We start from the raw sequence: 20,047 nt of genomic DNA on the forward strand, positions 1-20,047 counted from the left end.
TTGCAAAGGCAATAGCACTGGCATGTACGTGTGGTAGAATGTAGGTGTGCAGAACCCCATTGCATTTGCACATGGGTCCAGTGTGTGGAAGCTCAGTTTTGCTTTGTAAGCTCTGTGGCGCAGGATGTGTCATTGTGTGTGTGTGTGTGTGTGTGTGTGTGTATGTACAGTGCCAAGCACAACAGAGGTTCCTGATTTGGTTGAGGCAACTACAGTATAAGCGATTTATAATCTTACCTGTGTGTGCAAGTGATAGTGCTTAAAAATGCACATGCGGTGCTGAACTCGCAAACAGGCCACACACTGTAATTTGGTCTAGAGCGGTCTGGACTCTAGGGGAAGGCTTACATTTGAAGAGCGATACAGCGCAGTAGCCTAGGCCTTTCTCACCTTTGAGCTGATGTTTGCTCATCGTGTAACTCAAACAACTTTGGTTTACGAAGCCAACCTTGGCAAGCTAGTGTCCCATAGGGAGGGCCGGCTGCAGCGGGGTGGGCGAGTGCCAGTCAGAGGGACCTGTGCATGGTTCCCCTAGTGGTGGTGCAGAGCAGAGTGTTGTCCCCAGGGCTGCTGGAGACCCCCATTCAGGGAGAAGTGGTGGCAAAAGCCGTCATTGTACTTGAGCACTTTGTACAGCTTCGTGCTGTGGACACACACTGGCAGCGCTGAGAGGGGCTCGGTGCCCACAATCCCTGGGGACGTCCAGGGGAGGCTGAAGGAGACAAAGAGGGTCTGAGAGAAACAGGAGCCAACCTAAGGACAGAGGAAAAGGAATTAAACTGCTCTGTGTTTTCCTGCGAGCGGTGAAAATGACTCATGGAGAATGGCTGTAAATACAGCTGCCACGGTGACTGACTTGGTCTTGGTCAAGCGTTAAACAAGCATCCATTCCCAGCAAGGGCAGAAAGCACCTTTTGAGAGGGCACATGATAAGTCTGGGCATGTCCATGCCGGGATTCTGGATCCCGAGTCGGAGTGATGGAACGGGAGCTTTCCCTTAGGGCAGCGGCGTAACACTGATACTACAGCAGTGATTACCAAACGGCCACTGGTCCGCGCACCAGGCACCTTTGCCACTGCACAGAGGCAGCTTCCCGGTGGCTGCAAGCTGCGTCCAGCTCTGCAGAGGCTCATGCTTGGGAGGCCATGAACTAGAGCCACCAGTTGGTTGGGCGTGATGGTGGAGGATCCCCGTGATGGCGCGGCGCCGTGTGACCCCAGCGGGTGGCCAGTGGGGGAGGAGAGACTGCTCCTGTGGCTTTGTCCCAGCGCGTCTCACTGCAGATGCTACTGGTGTGCGAGTCCACGACGCACGCTGCATTGGCTGATAACGTTCCATTGCCAGTGCCTCTGCTTGCCTCTCTCCACCTGTCCTCGGGATCCAGCTCCTGCCTTCCTTCCCCTAGCCCACCACTCCCCTGCATCCCTTCCTGGAGATCTTTGTTCATTTCCTGCAGGCTGAGAAGGCGTTTTACCAGCCTCTCTGGGCTGGATCTCTCCCCTCTTCTCACTCCCCTTGCCACCTCTTTTCAGAAGGGTGGAAGCCTGGTCTAGTGTCTCTTCCCAGCTCTACTACTGCTGCGTGTCCTTGGGCAAGTCCCCTCCCCTGCCTGCACCTCCGCTTCCTCATCTCTCACATGGGGCGCAGCTGCTGGCCTCCCTGAGACTGGAGTGGAGGGGCTGAGGTACTGATACCTGCTGCGTGGCGGGGGCCCTGCCAGAGGAAAGGCCTATGATCTGCACTCTCTGCTCCTGCGGAGGAACAGCAGCGGACAGGGGGTCTGTCTCCGGCTAGCTGAACCCCCAGCCCCAGCCCAGATGGTCCCTTTTGAAGCAGGAGCCTTTGATACTGTTTCAGGGCGCTGTAGAGCAGGGCTTTGTTTCTGTCCTCTGTAACGGTGCAGCCTTTGGCGGGACACAACTGAGAGTATCAATTCAGGACAAATTGCTTAAAGCAGGGCAGTTACAGCCCAAGGCTGGGGTTCCTATGCACACCAAGGCAAACCAAACCAGCCAAATAGGGAAGACTTTGGTTTTACCCCACTGGCTAACCACAAGGCACACAAGCAATTCCCTTAGACACTCCAGTTTCCCAGTATCACCACCAGCACCACTCGTTATGGGGATGAATGGTTATGAAAACCAATACCCCAGTAAAAGAAAAAGGGTTCTCCTGATCCCAAAGGACCAAGCCCCAGATCCAGGTCAATATACAAGTCAGATCTCACCCACAAATCAGGCTGTTGCCAATCCTTTAGAATCTAAAAATCTAAAGGTTTATTCATAAAAAGAAAGAAATATAGATGAGAGCTAAAATTGGTTAAATGGAATCAGTTACATACAGTAATGGCAAAGTTCTTGGTTCAGGCTTGCAGCAGTGATAGAATAAACTGCAGGTTCAAATCAAGTCTCTGGAGAACATCCACAGCTGGGATGGGTCATTCAGTCCTTTGTTCAGAGCTTCAGTGTAGCAAAGTTTCTCAAGAGGTAAGAAGAAAGATTCAAGACAAAATGGAGGGGTTTCCAGGGCCTTTTATATTCTCTGCCCTGTGGAAGGACACCCCTTTGTTCTTACTGTGGAAAATCTCAGCAGCAAGATGGAGTTTGGAATCACATGGGCAAGTCACATGTCCATGCATGACTCAGTTCTTCACAGGGAGAGCAGCCATTGCTCACATGCTACCTTGAACGTCCCCAAGAAGGCTCCTCAGATGTGGATTGAGGTCTCCCAAGGTCCATTGTCAGTTAAGTATTTCTTGACTGGGCACTTATCGGAAAATTCCTTTCTCAAGAAACTGACCAAATGCTTCACTAATGCTACTTAGAATCAAACACATTGAGATACAAGTACATGGCCAATATTCATAACTTCGACTACCAAAATGATACACTATACAGACAGCATAATCGTAACCAGCAAATCATAACCTTTCCACGACACCTCACACAACAACCTTTGTACAACATTTGGTGGCACTATGACCTTGGTTGCAACAGTGATCTATACGGTCACAGTTTGCGTCAATAATGTCGCAGTCTCGCTCTTGGCTGATGGGGATGGAGGCTCCAGGATGACAGGTGTTCTTTGTGTTGTCCTTGGGCTGGGCCTTTCTCTCTCATGGGTGGAGAAATGACCTGGGGCTGTGTGAAGACCTGCTGGCTTCTGTGGAATGGCACCTGTGTCCACCGGGGGAACTTGGCCCCTGCCATGTAGTGCAGAGAGCATCGTACCCAGGCACATGTGGCGGGGGGAGGTGAGCCTCACGATCTGGGTGCTTTAAGGGGCTGAGAGAATTACCCGTGTCTAAGGCCACAGGACCCCGAGGGAGTCCTGGCTGCCTTCCCCCGCGGCACAGAGCGCGCTGTGGCCCGAGCGCCGTGTTGAAGTGATGACTGTGTGGTGCATACGATGGTTAAAGCCTAAAGGAACTCGTTAGCTTCCTGGCACCGACTCCTGTTCTCTGAGCCCTGTGGACTGAGCTCCAGTGCAGTCGGACTCAGTCCCTCTTAAGAAACCCGAGCACTTTCAAACAAAGATGGCAGCCAGGCTGCTCTGCTGGCCCTGGGCAGATGCTTCTGCTCGTGCCTCCCCGTGCTCCTGATGTGCTTTCAGCCTCCCGGAAAAGCCCCCCTATTTTAAAGGGTCAGCGGCCCATATGGCGAGAGACGTGGCAAGTGCGGCTCTGTCTTTCTAGTTCCCTCTGTCTCTTTTCGTTCACTGATTGGGAATCTGGGAAGGTTAGGGTGTTAGATTGTTCCTGAGCCAGAGCATTAATTAGGCCTCGCTGAGGAGAAGAGGAATTGCGTGTTTTTAACAGGGAGGTTAATGGGATGCTCACCAAGTAGACAGTTTTAATGAGCTTCAACTCAATGTGCAGTGAGTTTACTCTGTGTGTTAAAAGGGTCACACTGCAGTAGTTTGATGTGGATTGTCTCCTGGCCCCTGGTGTCATAGGGGAGCGTCTGTCAGAGTCCAGTCAGAGCGCATTTACTGAGCGACACAATTCTAATGAACTGCCACGGAGCTGCCACCACGCTGTGGGGAGCGATGCCGGTGGTGCAGCGCTGCCGGGGGTGCAGCCCGGCTGGCTCAGAAACCCCTTGCTCCGCGCTCGGCTCTTGCTGTGATTCAGAGGCACCACCGGTGCCCTCAGCGCTGACAGCGAAGGAGAGCGCTTGCTAAGTGCAGTGGCAGGCAACGGGCTGCTTGGCATAATGGGTGACCTGCTCTTTCATCCCTGCCCTCCAAGCTGCAGCCGTGGGACTTCTGGTCCCCTTGGAGGGCCTGATCTGCCTGGCTTTGCTTCATCTGTCTTTTATCCTCCCTGCTTTATTCTTGCGCTCACCTTTTCTCCTCACGTGCACACACTCTCTTCTCCAGCCCCATGAGGCAATAGCTGTTTTGCTCCCGGGATCTCCCCTGCCCAATGCCTTAGAACCTCCATCTTTCCTTGTGCTCTTTGTCACCATCAGCACCTCTCTAGCCAGACAGGAAGGGCCATGTCCGTCCGTCCATCTTACGCTGGCATCTGTCGTCCGAATATCTGTGCACCTACTGTTCCCAGCTGTGATTACCCTGATTTGTGCATCACCCCTGGTTCCTGGTGCCAGCACTTATCACAGCTGTCCACTTTCACCAGCCTCGGCGTTGTTCTTGATTTATCTGTGTTCCCGTAGTCATGGACCGGGACCCCAAAAGGACCTGCCCCAAAGAGCTCCCAGGCAAAGTCTGAGACAAGAGGCAGTTGGTGGATGCAGGCAGGCAGGAGAAAGCGAAGGGAGAATGAGACGTAACCAGTGCTCTCTGTGCACCAACAACCCAACCCTTGCCAAGTTGTTTGCAGGCATCACGGCCAAGGCAGGGTTGGCAGGAGGAGGGTGGGGCAGCTTTGCGGATGTGTCCGGGGAGCTCCTTCCATGCGGGAGGGGAAGCAGGGAGAAACCCCTGGGCAGTGTCAGTGTCTCCAGACAGTGCTCGCCTCCAGCCTCAGTTCCCCCTCGGACCTGTGGTAGCCAAGTCTAGACGTGGGCTTTAATCACAGTCCAGCGGGTGTCTCCTGGAGACTTGGCCTTTAGGTACCTGGTACGCTGGCAGCTGCAGGGGGTCGGATAGTGGGGTTACTGCCCACCCCTACACTGCAGAACAGTCCCAGTTTTTGTGCGTCTTTCCCTAGTCTCTGGAGCCCAAGTGTGTTGTGGATGTCACAGCGCTGCGTGGTTGTGCTGCTGCTGGACGATGGGGAATGCAGGCGCTATGGGCAGAAGAGGGCTGGGTTGGGAGCCCCTGAGAACTATCTCGTGCTCTCTTAAGCAGAGCTGCTTCTCCCCGGTGCCACCCCCACCATCTGTGGCACTGGTTGGCCCACGTGCTGAGCAGCCCCCAGTTGCAGGAGCCCTTGGGGCGGGATCTCCTGAGCACCCCTGGACGGCAGGCAGGGCCTGTTGCTCAGCTGCTGGTTTCACTCATGGCCCCGCACAGACATCAGACCTGGCTAGTGGCCCCTCCCTTGGGGCAACCTTTGGACATTTCACTTGTGTGCTGGTGTCTTCTTGTCATGAGGAGCTGGGCCCAGCACCTGTCTGAACAGAGCGAGCATGTGGACCCCGTGTGCACCCCTCTGCACTGCTCCGGGGAGGGGCTGTGCCGCCATGGGGCATGGTCACGGCTCTTGGCCCGGGTTTGCTCTCCCGTGCCGCGCTGCCCAGGGGCGGGGGGAGGTAGTCCCAGTTAAATAATTAGAAGAGACTTAAGTAAAAATCAACAGAAATGTCATCAAATGAGCAGTGTCGTTTTGAATTAGTGCTTGTAAAGGTCAGGCGGCTCCGGGACAGGTGGAGCGGATGCTCCCCATGTGTTGCAATAAGTCAAGATATCGCGAGCGAGCGGGGCAGGTGGAAGAGGTGAGCCGGCCACATGGCTGGGCTGCCGGGGGAGGGGAGGGGCCGCTGGGAGGCATTGTGGGAGGGAGGCAGGGCCGGCTGGGGTGGTGGGACACAGGACAAGCGTCTGTCAGAGTCCAGTCAGACCCCATTAACGTGGTGACATGATTCTAATTAACTACTGTGAGAGGTGTCACCGCTGGAAAGGCAGCGAGCGGAGACAAGCTTTTAAAAAAAGAAAAAAGCAATGTGACAGTCCTCTCTTTCTCTTGTACCCTGTGCGCGCTCTCCCCTCCGTGTGGGAGTGGATCTAACAATAATTAGGATGTCTGCCTGCCTGGGAACCTGAGCCAAGGCTCTTTTGCTTTCACTCATTGAAGTTTTCGACATCTCTCTGAAGGGACTTGGTGGCACAGTGCATTAGTGCGCGCCAAAGCGACAGAACACTCTTCTAATCGTAAACCATTTTGAAACAAGATTCCGCTCTCCCTTTCTCCCGCCAGTGGCAGGGGGTATGTTCTGATCACGGTAGCTCTGTTCCCACATGAGCTACAATGGGAAACTCAAGGTCTTTCAGCTGTTTCCTACAGTTAACAAAGGAGGCACAAGGAAAGAAAGGAAAGCTGATTGAGTGTTCGTGTTGACTGTGCTTACCCAGCCCAACGCTGAGCATCACGTGTTCTCTCCGCCAGTGTCAGGCGGGCAGGGCTGGCATGTTATGCCCAGGCCAGGTGCCGCCATGGTTGGTGGAGCCCAGCACCCTACCCTCACTGCATTCAGCCCTAGTGCCAGGCTGCCTTTTGCCAGTCCTTGTCCAGTCCAGATGGGCCCTTAGGAAGCTGGTGTGGGGTTATTGACCCGTTGCCTATGGCCACGGAGGTTGAACTGGGATGAGTAAAGTAGTGGCGCTCTCACAGACTCCTCCGGCACATTAAACTCGGCCCGGAGAGGCCCAAAGTAGGTGGCACTCACAGCAGATGGGACAGAACTTGGATGCAAGCGTCCTCCTTCCTGCTGGGTGCTATGTCCAGGAGTGAAATAGATCATAATGCTGACACTCACACCGCTATTGATAGGCTTCAGAGTTAATGGTGACGATTATATTGTTTGTATGTCAGTAGCACCTAGGAATCTCATTCATGGGCTAGAACTCTTTGTCCTAGGCACGGTACAAACACAGACCGGTCCCTAACAGCCATCCCTCGCCACAACATAGCCTTGTCTAACCTAGCCGTCACGGAACGCCTCCCGGCATGAATCGGGGCAACCCAGCCTCATCTCTGAGTTACTGTTTCAGACTCTCAGCAGTGTCCGGCAGAAAGCCCTGCATTAGTTCTGCTCGTATTATAGCTTGATGAGTGTCTCACTCTGCAAGAGAAGCTTGTCTTTTTTTTTTTTTTTTTTTTTTTTTTTTTTTTAAATAAAAGTGAAGATTTCAGAGTACAAGGTAGCAGCCTTCAAACAAAGGACTGGCTTGGAGAGTTCCCGACATCTGGCTCAATTCAACACCAGCTCTTCCACCCATGGAGGGGCGGGGGGCTACAGGCCCACGGCACAGGTGCATGGCATTTCTGAGGTTAGAAGTATTGGTATTCGATTAGTCTATGTTTTTATGTGGGCAGCACCTAGAGGTCCCAGGCATGATCAAGGATGGCTAGTGCTGGGTGCTGCAGAAACCCCAGGAAGACACAGTCTCTGCCCCCAAAGGCCTACAGTCTAGAACTGACCTGCACCTACAGAGAACCACATGCGTCCTGGGGTAGAGTTCATCTGGTCCTGTTCCCAGGGAACCTTGCCAAATGCTCCCGGTGCACTGCCCCAGTCCCTCAGGGAGCAGAGTCCCCATCACGGAGCATGTGTGCTACTGCATGGGAAATGCTCCAGACTCCACTCAGCCCCATGGAACCTGGTCCCATCCAGTGCTGGCTGCTCAGCTCCACTGCTTGGTACCAGCGGCATTCTCCCTTGCACCAAGGAGCCCGCTCCAGGACTGCCAGCAGCATGGTTCGTGAGAGGAGCTAATACTGTAATTAACTGCACCAGAGGATTTCTCTCTAGGGAGGGCAGGGTGCTGCACAGGGATCTGTGAGATCTTTCCAGCAGATTCTCCTCTGTGGCATTGTCCTGGGCTGCACTCCAAGCTCACGCAGAGAGGTGGCGTGTTGTGGGCGGTGCTTGTTTCTGGGTAGGCCTGGGAGTGTAAATGTCTCGTCTGCAATGGGTGACAGGATTTGGAGCTCAGGCATTTACCTGAAGGTTAACTTAACGTCATTACGCCAATAACAATTCCCACACTTACACTTCTGCACCTCCCCCTCTAGCAAAGCAGGCCCTGGTCTATAATGTTCCAGCATCTCAGCCTCACTGGGTGACCTTGGACAAGTCTCTCTGCCACTCTGTGCCTCAGTTTCCCTCTCTGTAAAATATGGGTAAGTTGTCTAGTAGTGAGGTCTAGTGGATAGAGCACTGGACTGGGAGCCAGGAGACCTGGGCTCTATTTACTGCTCTACCACAGGCCTGCTGGTGACCTTGGACAAGTCGCTTCCCTGCTCTGTGCCTCAGTTTCCCCTGTATCTGTACATTGGGGCTAATGATACTGACCCCTCCTTTGTAAAGTGCTTTGAGATGGACAGAGGGAAAGCACTAGATAAGAGTTGGGCGTTCTTCTGCCAGGATCTCGACGCACTTCCCAGAGTGCTGATGTGCCCGTAGCATAGGGTGGAACTAAAGCGTTGCATCGCCCCTTGAGTCAGCGGAAGAGGACTGGAGGACTTGGATAAGGATCAGCCTCTTGGGTGCACTGTGTGACTTCATGTGGGATGTCCCAAAAGGGGGCAGCTTCATGCTGTGATCATTCGTTCTCCAGGGCCTGTTCCCCCAGGCCCTGCTCTCCCCAGAGCCTGGCAGCAGGTGGATTTCAGGGGCAGGTATCAGCGCCCCGGGAAGGTGGGATGAGTCCCTGTCCAGCAGCGTGCGCTCGTTCCCCAACCCGCCCTAGCTCGTCCCACTAGCTCAGCGACGAAATGCTCCAGTTCCCCACCCTCCCCATCCATGCTCTTTGCCTCAGGGCTGCCGGAGAGCGTGCCCAGTGTGGGGAATCTTCATCCCGGAGGAGCTGTTCCTGCCTGCCAGTGCCCCAGATGTTTGGGTTTTAACAGTGAAATTCGTTTAAAATGTGCGAGTATGAGAGTAGGGTTAGCGGGAGCCAATCCCCACTCAGCGCTCCCTCCCCTCACGCTGTCTACATGCCTCACCCCCTGCCAGCCCAGCCCTGGGTCCCCCAGCTCTGCCGGTGCCCCTCACTCCCGACCCGCTGCCCCCTCCCAGCCCAGCCCTGGGCACCACCATAGCTCAGCTGGTGCCCCTCACTCCCGACCCACAGCCCCCTGCCAGCCCAACCCTTGGTCCCCCCTCAGCTCTGCCGGTGCCCCTCACTCCCGACCTGCAGCCTCCTGCCAGCCCAGCCCTGGGCACCCCCATAACTCAGCCGATGCCCTTCATTCCTGACCCACAGCCCCCTGCCAGCTCAGCCCTGGGCACCCCCATATCTCAGCCGGTGCCCCTCACTTCTGACCCACAGCCCCCTGCCTGCCCAGCCCTGGGTCCCTCCCCCAGCTCTGCCGGTGCCCCTCACTCCTGACCCGCAGCCCCCTGCCAGCTCAGCCCTGGGCACCCCCATAGCTCAGCCGGTGCCCCTCACTCCTGACCCGCAGCCCCCTGCCAGCCCAGCCTTGGGTCTCGCCCCCCCAGGTCTGCTGGTGCCCCTCACTCCAGACCCGCAGCCCCCCGCTATCCCAGCCCGGGACTCCCCATCTCCAGCTCTGCCGATGCCCCTCACTCCCGACCCGCAGCCCCCTGCTGTTGCAGTCCTTGACCTTGCACAAAGTTCATAGATACTAAGGTCAGAAGGGGCCATTATGATCATCTAGTCCGACCTCCGGCACAACAGAGGCCACAGAATCTCACCCACCCACTCCTACGAAAAACCTCACCTATGTCTGAGCTATTGAAGTCCTCAAATCGTGGTTTAAAGACTTCAAGGAGCAGAGAAGCCTCCCTCAAGTGACCCTGCCCCATGCTACCGAGGAAGTTCCATTGATGTGTCTTGTTCTGACCTGTAAAACCCCAGCTGCTCTGTTTCCCAGGCTGCTCTTGAGCAGAGGTTTGAAGCGGGCTTGGTTAGGCTACGCTGGGTGATCGTTTTCAGAGCGGGTAAATGGGGACTATGCTGAGAGTCGCTCAACGTGTCACCAAGTCAGAGCAGACCTGGGTAGCAGAACTTGAATCCGGAGCGGGAGGGAAGGCAAGTGATGGCTCCAGGGTGCCAGGCAGAAATTTAGGCGAGAGGCCTTTAATCCCCCTTCCCCTGCAGTGCAGCAGGCACCAGCCCTCCCACCCAACCAGAGTGTGGGGAGAGACCTGCCCCGTGTTCCCTGCCAGGAATCCGCAGTGCAAACAGCGTGGGGCTCTTCAGGTAGGCGGCGCTCCGAGACCGCGGTGCTAAGCACCAGTTCAAGGGCTGGGCAGAGCTGGAGATAAGTGCGACACAAGTGAAAAGCTGCTGTTCCAAGCCCCATCTGGAGACGCCGCTGTGTGTGCGTGTGGCGTGCACATGCAGCGGGTGGTTCTCTTTCCCAAGGCCTGAGATATGGGGGATCTGTAATTAGTCCTCAGAGACTTCCCTCCCCTTGCGCTGACATTTCTGTCGCTAACGACCCTGCACGAGGTCCAGAAAGACCCCCGATTTTAATGTCTGTTCTTCAGGACTGGGGAGCCGCGTCCGGCCCGGGGGCGGGGGGTGTGCAGGACGTGGAGGCTTTGAGCCGGGGCCCTGGAAGCTCAGCCTGGGACGGCAGGGGCAGAGCATGGACAAGAGCCCTGCCCAAGTTTCACAGCAGACCCACTTTCGCCTTTAATGAGACTCATTTGAGAGGTATGAAGGCAAGGCTGTGTCAGCAAAGGACATGGGCTTTAAAGCTGCCCCCCGTTCACCTCATGAGAAACAAGTGAGAGGTGCGGGGAGGGGGCTAGCAACTAACCGGAGAGACTCGGCTGCGATTTAACTCGTTTCCTTTCCCGGGAGCTCCTGACAATCCCCCCTCGATGGGCATACAGGAATTCATAAGAATAAGATCATTAGGATGTCTCAAAGCCGCGACCCTCAGCGGAGTCCTTGGATTAATCTGGTTTTTTGCTTAAAGACGTCGGTAACTACAACCTTTGTTTCTCTCCTTTTCTCTCCCCTGCCCTCCCCCCCTTGTCTGTCTCTGTATCTCCTGTCAAACCGTTGCAGACGTAAATGACAAAGAAATCAGAAAGAGAGATCAATGCAGTCCAAATTAGCACTTGGAGATAGACTGTGCTGGAGATGTCAGAGCCTGACCCCTGTTGATCTGCCAGCCTCCACCGGTGATATTATGCAAATTGCATCCATCTGGCAAAACCCACTGGAAGGAATAATGGTGCAGGGTGTGTGTGTGTGGGATGGGGATATATTTGGGGGCTGATTGACAGGAAAGATAAGGTGATGCACTGAATTCGTTGTGCTCCTGGGCGGATTAAGAACCAAAGTCCAGATGAGAGATAACCAAACTTCATTTTGCTTTTATTTTATTTCTTATTTCACACACACACAAACCAGTGTCCCCCACCCTGCCAAAAAAAAACAACCCCAAACCTCTCTATGCTCTTATCCTCAAGTCCTTACCACCGCTGGCATTTTGCAGGAAGAGATAAAGTTGGAGAAGGAAAGCAACCAACCAAAAGAAAAAAAGCCAGCTGCTTAAAAGACAGCTGTAATGGGAGCACAGATAATAGAAATCTCAAATTACGGTGATCGCCTTGTTAAGAAGTTTGAAAATACTGCCAGATTGCCCTTAATGAGAGAAATATGGCTGTTAGTTAGTGAAGGAGGAGGGAATGGACCTTGTTTCAAGATCTGTAGCTTATGCATCAAAGAGGTACCGGCTGTTTCATTTCAAAACCCTGCTCCTCTGCCTGATATTAAAAATAGTTAAAGGCTTTTACTTGCAGGCTGATTCCTTTGGCTTCCTACTCTCCCTTCAGCTCCCCCAAAAGACTTGGCTAGGAGAGAACTTCTGTTTTAAAAAAAAAAAAAAAAAAGTTTCCAGGCTTGTGGTTGGTGCGATGGGATTGTGCTGCAAACAGGTTATTGCACAGGCACATGGAAGGATTCCCCCCCCCCCGAGTTGTCAAACCCATGGGACCCAGTCACCTTCTGGAACGTGCCTGTGACCTTGGAGCCATGGTCTTGCCATTGGGGACCAACCCTGAGTGCCCATGCACCCCCCAGCCAGGGGATACGATACTGACCTACTAGCAGCCCATGGAGTTCAGCTCCGGGGGATGCATTTGCCAGATGCCAGTGAGGGAGGGTTGCTGGGTATAGATCTATTTACAGCCCTGCGTTTGCTAAAAGGTGGTGGTTACAGATCGGCAGTGGTGGCTCCGTACTTGGGTCACCCGCCTTGGGGCAGGAATGTCTGGTGCTCGGCTACATGCCTTGGAAGGGGCTCTCGCATCCCTGCAGTGCCTGTGTGTCGTTCAGTGCTGAAATGCGGCATCGTGACTGCGCTGGAGCTTGTGACAGATCCTTCCTCCCCATCCCAAAGGGCAACTGGGGGGCCAGATTCCTTCCCTCTCCATCGGCAGGACAAGGTTTGCCACTGCTGGCGCCTTTCTGCACGGTCACACGCAATTCCTGCAGTCAAACCACCTGGGGGCAGGGCTAAGGAGAGAGGTCTGGGTCTGGGACCCACAGCATCCGAGCAGGTCTGTCCTAGGGTCGCTGCTCTCTGACTGCTGCTGTTGCCGGGCACCCGCCTTTTTCTATCACTTTACTTAGCACCCATCCAAGGGATCGGCTGAAAAGCACCAGCAGAAATAACGGAGACAGCGGCCAGTCCCCCCTGCCAGTGGGCAGAACCCAAAAGGGCAAGCTCCTGGGCAGGGAGGCCAGGTGGGGAAAAGGGTCGGGTGAGAACAGCTGCCCCTTGGCTCAGGGAGCAGATGATCCCCTCCCGCCTGCTTCAGGGCACCTAGGAAGTGAGCCTCCATTCTGGAGGGCTTGATAGGCAGCCAGCAGAGCCTCAACCCTGGGGGCTCCCTGGCAGCCAGTGCCCAGGGCTGACGTGACTAGTTCATTTGTCCTGGGCTAGGTTTCCACTGGAGACGTTCCACCTCTCGCACCGTCTCCCTGGAGCTGTTCCCTCTCAGCTGGGCCCCCACCCGCAGGGGCGTGGGGAGAAGAGTGAGGCCCTGCTGGGCCGTCAGTTGGGGCGCTGCAGGGAGGAAAGTCGGGGCAGCTGCAGTCTCATCAGGACTCTGCCCGGGCTTGGTCTAGGAACAGCCGCAGCGTTCTGCGCTAGGCCGGGCAAGGGGGGAGCTGGACAGCTGCAAGGCAGGTGTGTGAAGGAGCCATGTCAGAGTTCGGCTCCAGCCATTCGGCCCCCCAGAGCAGATGAGGCCAAATCCCATCAGATCCATGTTTGTACAGCTCAGTCGTCTCCCAGAGTGGGTGCATGGCCTGGCGCAGTGGGCCAGCACTGCGCAGTAACTGCTCCAGATCTAGACCCTGGCTTGAGGACAGCTGGGCAGGGAAAGGGAGCTGGGGTGGGGGAAACCGCTATTATGAGCTAGCCAAAGTCCCCATCTTCGCCCACTGAACCCAGCCGCTCCCTGTCTTAAAGCCCTGGAGGTTTTCTCTCCTGTGAGCCTGTCTGCAAAGCTCTTTGTTTCTGTTAAGTCCTACCACAAACACTGTGGTGTCTCTTTTCTGTCCCTAGTCACTGGGGGATGCACGTGCCATTGTGCTGGAGGAGAACCCAGTGTGTAAGGGAAACGGCAGCAGCTCGGTGGTGACCCAGGCGAGAAGGGCTGTGGCTGCAGCACACCCCCCCCCACTCCTCGTTTGGCGCTAACGGGCACCTCTGTTCTGCTTCCCTGTGACCCGTTGCCAGCCTGCTGCGCTGATGTTGCCCTCATTCACTGGACGGACGAGTGGCGGCTCCTCGCGCTCCTGAAATGGGAGGGCTGCGTTAATGGGTTCAAGCATCGCTGCCCCGTGTTCTGAATGGCCTGGTTAAGATAATGAACTTTCAGCATGTTAATAGCCAGCGTGACTCAGCAGCGGGAGCGCAGGGCCGGGGCCAGGCTGATGTGCTGGGGAAGACGGGCACAGAGACTGGCGAGCCCCTCAGAAGGGCGATCAGTGTCACATCTCTGCCTCCCGAGTTCTTAAAGCATAAAATCTCAGCAAGAGGCTCCCCTGGCAGCAAAGCGGTTGCCATCCCCCATACTGATCCTGCTTGGAGGTGCAGTAGCATCAGGCTGTGTTTGCTGTGGCCCCTTCGACTCTCCGCGTGTGTGCTAGCAGGACCTCGGTGCCTCCCCAGCCTGTCAGAGCAATTGGAGCCTCTTGTACTGGTAAGGGGGGTGTTGACCAGGCACTGGCTTGTCCCTTACTCTTTTCACCACGTGCCAGGCAAGTCTGGCTCCTGTGAGACAAGCTCAGAGAGGACATCCCCATGCAGCAGTGGGTTAGGCACAGAAATGAGGGCTCCTGGGTTCTAGCTTTAGACTCATTGGGTGAGTCATGGTCCAGCTCTGGGCCTCAGTTTCACCACCTGTAGAATGGAAACAAAGATAGGAACAAGAGAATGGCCAGGCTGGATCAGAGCTGGGGTCCATGCCCCTGCTTCGGAGGAAGGTGGGGGAGCTCCACAGGAGCAGATATGGGATAACCAATCTCATCCTAATCCCTGGTCAAGATGGTTTTAAACAAAGAGCTACAAGAATGATCCCAGGTCTGCAAAACCTGCCATGTAGTGAGAGGCTTCAGAAGCAAAGTCTATGGAGTGTATCCAAGATAAGGTTAAGACGTGACTTAATCCCACTCTACAAGTACGACCTGGCAGTGGAGAGGGCTCTTGAATCTAGCACTAAATGGCTGACTGAGATCCAGGGGCTGGAAGCTGAAACTCTCACATCCAGACTAGAAATAAGGCTCCGATGCTCAGCAGTGCGAGTGAATAACCACTGGAGCAACTCACTCAGGGAAGCGCTGGATTCTCCTGCTTCAGGGCGAGACTGGCTGTCTTTCTAAAACATGAGCTGTAGGGGCTTGGGGCAAGAATCGAGGTTTTTAGCCCCGTGTTACACGCCGGGGGTCAGACTAGACGGTCATAATGGTCCCTTCCGGTCTGAACATCTCTGGATCCACCAAAGCCCTGAAGGGTGAGGTTTCCATCCCTTCCAATACTCCACATCAGCATTAGCTACTGTCACTCCGGGTATCCTTGTTCTCCACAGAAACATCCCTTCCCTCTTTTTGAATCTCGCTGAATTCTTAGCCTCCGGGCCATGATGCGGGGGTGAGTTCCGCAGGGTAATTACACAGTGGGGGAAGTATTTCTCTTTATCAGTTCTGAATGTCCCACCTTTCTCTGAGACACGCACGACTCCTAAAGACCTGTGGGGTCAGTTCATCAACCCCTGTGACGTGCTGTGAGATCTCCAATGGGACTGGCGAGGTGGGGCAGAGCGTATGACCCACAGCTCTGCATGTCAGTGCCTCTGCCCAGCCAGTCAGAATGAATGCGGCTAGTTATCTGGATGGCAGCGCTGCTAGAGGCTCTGGTAGAAGGCAGGACTCCGTGGCACTGGGCACTGCACGGACACGCAGGGAGGGACCGTCTCTGCCCTAAACAGACCATGGGAGGGCGGGGAAGCCTTGCCCAAGATCAGCGTAAATCAGCGTCGCTCCGTGGCCTTCAGCGCAACTGCTCAGGCCCAGCTGAGGATCTGCCCCTCGGTTCGTGGTCTCGGCTCAGGGACTGGTTCTGGGGTTCCTTGGAGCTGGAGGCGTCAGGCTGGCCATGGGCGGCGCCTGCTCTTGGGCTGGCCGTGCAGTTCTGGAGGCTGCCCGAGACTCGAGTGGAGACGCAACGGGCGTTTGGTAGGCCGACACCCCCCTGCCCTTCACAGGCGTCCCTACCTGGTCCCAGCCCTCCACGGCATTGCCTGGTGGTGGCCGACACGTGCCTGGAATGCACGTCCGCTGCAGCGGGCATCGACAGAGCTAACCGGACACCAGCTCCATTTCCCCAGCCCGCCCCCGTCGCTGAGTTTGCTGCCGGACACTGCTGCCAGGCTAGTGACGCCTCTCCCCACGTGCGCGGCCTCCTCCCTGGGCGATGGGATCATTTGTTGTGGCTGCCATTTAATCCTCCTTTGGCAAGGTGTCTGCTCTGCGGTGCTCCGCCTGGCTCTGGGTCGTGCTTCATGGGGCCGGCACTGGGCTGGGGAATGGCTCCGTGCCCCTTCCCAGCAGCGCCCCATCTGTGCCCAGAATGGCCGTTCCTGCCAGGCCGTAGCCACTCGAGTCCCCAGCTGACATGTGGGAATTAGCACAATTTGCAGTGACAGCGCTGGCCCCAAACAAGGCTCCTTTGCGGAGATGCAGTCCCCTGGGGCCATTCATTAGTGCCCATTCCCTGGGCTTGAAGTGGGAACCCGCGGCTTTGCAGGCAGATTAGCACTCTATTAGCACGTCCAGCTGCTCGGCCTTGTGCTGACAGCAGCCTGTGGTGCGCTGGGAAACCCAGGGAGCCAGGACCTGCCCTCACCGGAGTCAAAAACAAAGGGGGAGCTGAAATCATCTTCACAACAGCCCCTTCCCCAGGAGGCCAGAGCTCCTCTGGCTTCAGAGATCTCATCAGCTGTCAGGGGAAATCCTCTGTGGGTGCAGTGCAGCCCAGTGGTTCCCAGTGCAGGGTCCGGGGTCGCTAGCGGTACGGACAGGGTGGTGGGGCTTGTGGAACGGAAGAGCAAAGGCCCTGTCTCCCTTGTCACGCAGCCAAGTTTCAAAGCTGGGTCAGCCAGACCAGCTTCTACCCCAGCAAGATACTGAAAACCCTGCGCTAGCCTGATGCTGCGTCCACACTGGGAGAGGGGTAGCTAAGGCATGGTAACTAGCCTGGTGGGGGCCACCGAGTGTGGACAAGGCAGATGCAGTGTCACCACGTAAGTGATTTGAGGGTCCTAATGCAGGCCTGGCCTTTGTCGTGACTGTGGAAGAAGGTGTGTGAGCGCGAGTGCGGATGAGGTACACTGGAGTTTCACATGAATTAGCAGGTCATGGTGGAGCTTCTGGAGGAACTCGGTCTGTAACCCATGTGAAACTACAGACCGCCTGGCCTTCACTAGGACTGTGCCTGGCAGTAGCTGCCTGGAGCTGAGAACACCACTCAGTCCAGAGTGAAGGCAGGTGCAGTCTCCGCCTGCCCAGGACTGGCTCTTTGGCATGGCTTGATCCATCCCCACGGAAACCCACCTGACAGGGATGGGAAGTGGGTCTGAACCGGAGCAATAGCACTGCCCTTCTCCAGCACCATTAACCCAGGGCTCTCAGAGCACTGAAAAACCTGCCTGCCCCAGAGCCTGGGTCTGGCAGCCCCATTCCACACCCAGCAAGTAGCTGAGGTCCCGCAGCAAGTTGGGGTCAGAACCAGCTGGAGAGCCCTGGATTGAGTCTCTGGCTAGACTGGCTCCCTGGTGGGCCCCCCAGGAGTGACTCATTTCAGAATACCGGGGGGAGGGACACAGAAACCTGCGCTCCTGCCTGTTGGTCATAAAGCAGCAAATTAATGGCTTGTTTGTACTTCAGGGGACTGAAAGTTTGGCAGCCTGGCTAGCTGCAGTCCCCAGGAACCCCTCTCCCAGATACACCTCTCTCCACAAACCTACTTAGAGAGAGACATTGCAGATGAGCCTCCATGCTTCTGTTCAGAGCCGGCTCCTAATGAGAAGAATCTGGCTGCTAGTTAGCAGAGGGGTGGGTCCTGTGGGCTCAAATGAGATAGTTAAATGGTGCTGATTGAAGGTGGAGGTGAGAGGGCAGCACAATTATGCTCAGTAGCATCAAGGCCCCGTTTGATAGGGGAGTTCTAAGCGCCCAGCCAGTGTCAGTAGTTTAGCTGACGTTTTTGTGGGCCTGAGACAGGAAGGATAAAAACTCTGGGAATGAGTTGTTACTATTATTATAAAGTGGAGTTTTTAAACCACCACTTCACCCCCCTCCCTTTAACTGTTTCCTGATCGTTATAGTTTAAGCTTCTTCAGGGGACAAAGCAAGGCCCTGCCTTCCCCAGGAGAGCCGCTGTGAGTTTTCTCCTGCCCTGGGGACATGGGTGACGCAGGCACCATCAGCTCACTTCTCTGATTACATATCAGGAGAGCAATTAGTGGTTCAGATTATGCCAGGGCAAACTCTTTGTCTCAGAAACATGGCTTAAGAGTTGCAAGAGAACCTAATTGCCTGGTGCTGTCCCTGCTAGAACAGCGTGCTCCGCCTGGTTACAGGGGGAATGCCTCTCGCCTTTCCGTAACAGCAGCACCTCTTTGCTGAGCTGCAGGAAGCTGCCTCAGACCCCTGGCACATGCAGCTTTACTGCAGCCTGATCCTGCAGCAAGCCAGGGTGGCTGGCCTGTGGTGACCACAACCTGCTTTCCCTGCCTGTCTCCTCTCCTTCCCTACTGCCCTGTCTTCTCACCGAGCCGAGCCGCTGTGGGCACCCTGGAGCATCCCTCCCTGCTGCCCACTCCTGCAGCGACCATGTCTGCCACCGTGTCTGGCTCTGCAGCCGCATCAGCACACGGGTTTGCTAGACCAAGCACAAAGTGCCAACGTGTCTAAGCCAAAAGCCCCACCCGGAGCAAAGGCAGAAGGTGCCCTCCCCTTTTCTCTCCCTCTGAACGGCCCATCTTCCTAATCAGATCTGTAGCCAAAGCCCACGGTTTCCCTTGCCTTTGAGCCAAGTGACAATCTCCGTTATTTACTCTAATGGATCTCGGTTTGAAATGTTAATTCCTCCCTGAAGAAAATGTCTGTTCATGATGAGTTGCCCGTCAACACGTTGAGCAGATCGGTCTCGTTCAGAATGGGTGGGGGCCGGTTTTTGTACCTGCCCCACTCCCTGCTTCTCCGGCCTCTGGAGCGCTCATGTCAGAGCCAGAAAGAAGCCGTTGGGAAAAACAACCCCATGGGAAGGGCAGCCCCATGGGGGAGCAAGCCGGCTGGGATGGCTGGCTCCCTGAGACCAACCAGATGCATTCTTGCCCTGGCATGGTGCAGAGCTGGCAGCACCGGTGCCTACTGCCTGGAGTCACTTTCCCTGGGCCGCAACGTCATGGGATTCACGTGGGGTGGGACTGACAGATGTGGCACATGGACCTATGCTGGGGTGGCCTTGGGGTGGCCTGCTGCAGAGGACCCGGTCCCGGCCTGCAGAGGGGGGTCCCCGGGTTTGGGAAGGGCCTTGGGCATGTCACGTGCCCTGTCCTCTCATGCTCCCTGCTTGCGTCTTTTGTTTCAGAGACGGCTTGGATTTAGTGGTGTCTGGCTGGAGTTCAGGTCTGAGGGCCACTCCACCATAGCCGTCTGGATGCTGACTGGCCTCCCTGGCAGTTGGCTGGCCCAGGCTTGGAGCAGCCTGCTCAGACCAGGCCCCTGCCTCCCCGAGGAGAGACCTGCAGGTCTACACCTGAGCCCTGAGGGGCCCCCCACTCCCCTTTGCGCACTCAGGCCTTCCGTGGAAGCCGCTGCTGCTAGGTCACGGCACCTCTCCTGTTTGGGTCAGTGGGTCCGACCTGGCGCCATTTGCCTGTGATCTCCCCACGGGATGGCTGCCCCAGGGCCTCACGTGCAGTGTACCTGGGGAGGGGTGTGTCTGAGTGGGACCCGGCCCCAGCCTTCCTATGCCCAGGTGTGTCCTCCTAGGTGTTTTCTGCATGCAGAGCCCCCCACTCCCACTGGAGGCAGAGATCAGTGTGTGCCGGGGGGGGCTGACGTGTGGCCCTGGAAGGGGACAGCAGGAGCGTGGCGCGTGGGCAGAGCTGGGTGCGGGCACAGGGCTGCAGGGGCGCAGTGGCGGCAGGTTTGGGTTTGACGTGTGGGTTGGAATCTTGCCGCTCTCCTCCCTGCGTTCTGCCTGCTTCCAGCTGGCGCGCTCAGCCCTGGGCCAAGGCCTGACAGCAGCGTACGGTCTAATGGACCTGCTGTTAGCAGCACCCAGCCCTCCCCTGGCGGGGGCGGATCAGCTGGAGCCTCTCCCCCAGGAGGACCCACTGCCCCGGAGTATGACATCGA

The 20,047-nt window shown here is 56.0% G+C and overlaps 1 protein-coding gene across 6 annotated transcripts in view; it reads left to right on the forward strand.

The window, feature by feature from the left end:
• ERI3 (ERI1 exoribonuclease family member 3) overlaps positions 1-20,047 on the forward strand; it is a 238,125-nt gene that overhangs the window by 167,678 nt on the left and 50,400 nt on the right. Inside the window, exon 7 of one of the 6 annotated variants that reach the window (XM_038413984.2) lies at positions 11,174-11,460. The exons of the other annotated variants lie outside the window; for them this stretch is intronic. Coding sequence (XP_038269912.1) covers positions 11,174-11,223 — 50 coding nt within the window. The 3' untranslated portion in view covers positions 11,224-11,460. Of the gene's footprint in view, positions 1-11,173; positions 11,461-20,047 lie in introns of those variants that run through there. 6 annotated transcript variants of the gene reach the window in all.

This window comes from Dermochelys coriacea, chromosome 8 (assembly GCF_009764565.3).
Source record: "Dermochelys coriacea isolate rDerCor1 chromosome 8, rDerCor1.pri.v4, whole genome shotgun sequence".
Taxonomy (NCBI): domain Eukaryota; kingdom Metazoa; phylum Chordata; order Testudines; family Dermochelyidae; genus Dermochelys; species Dermochelys coriacea.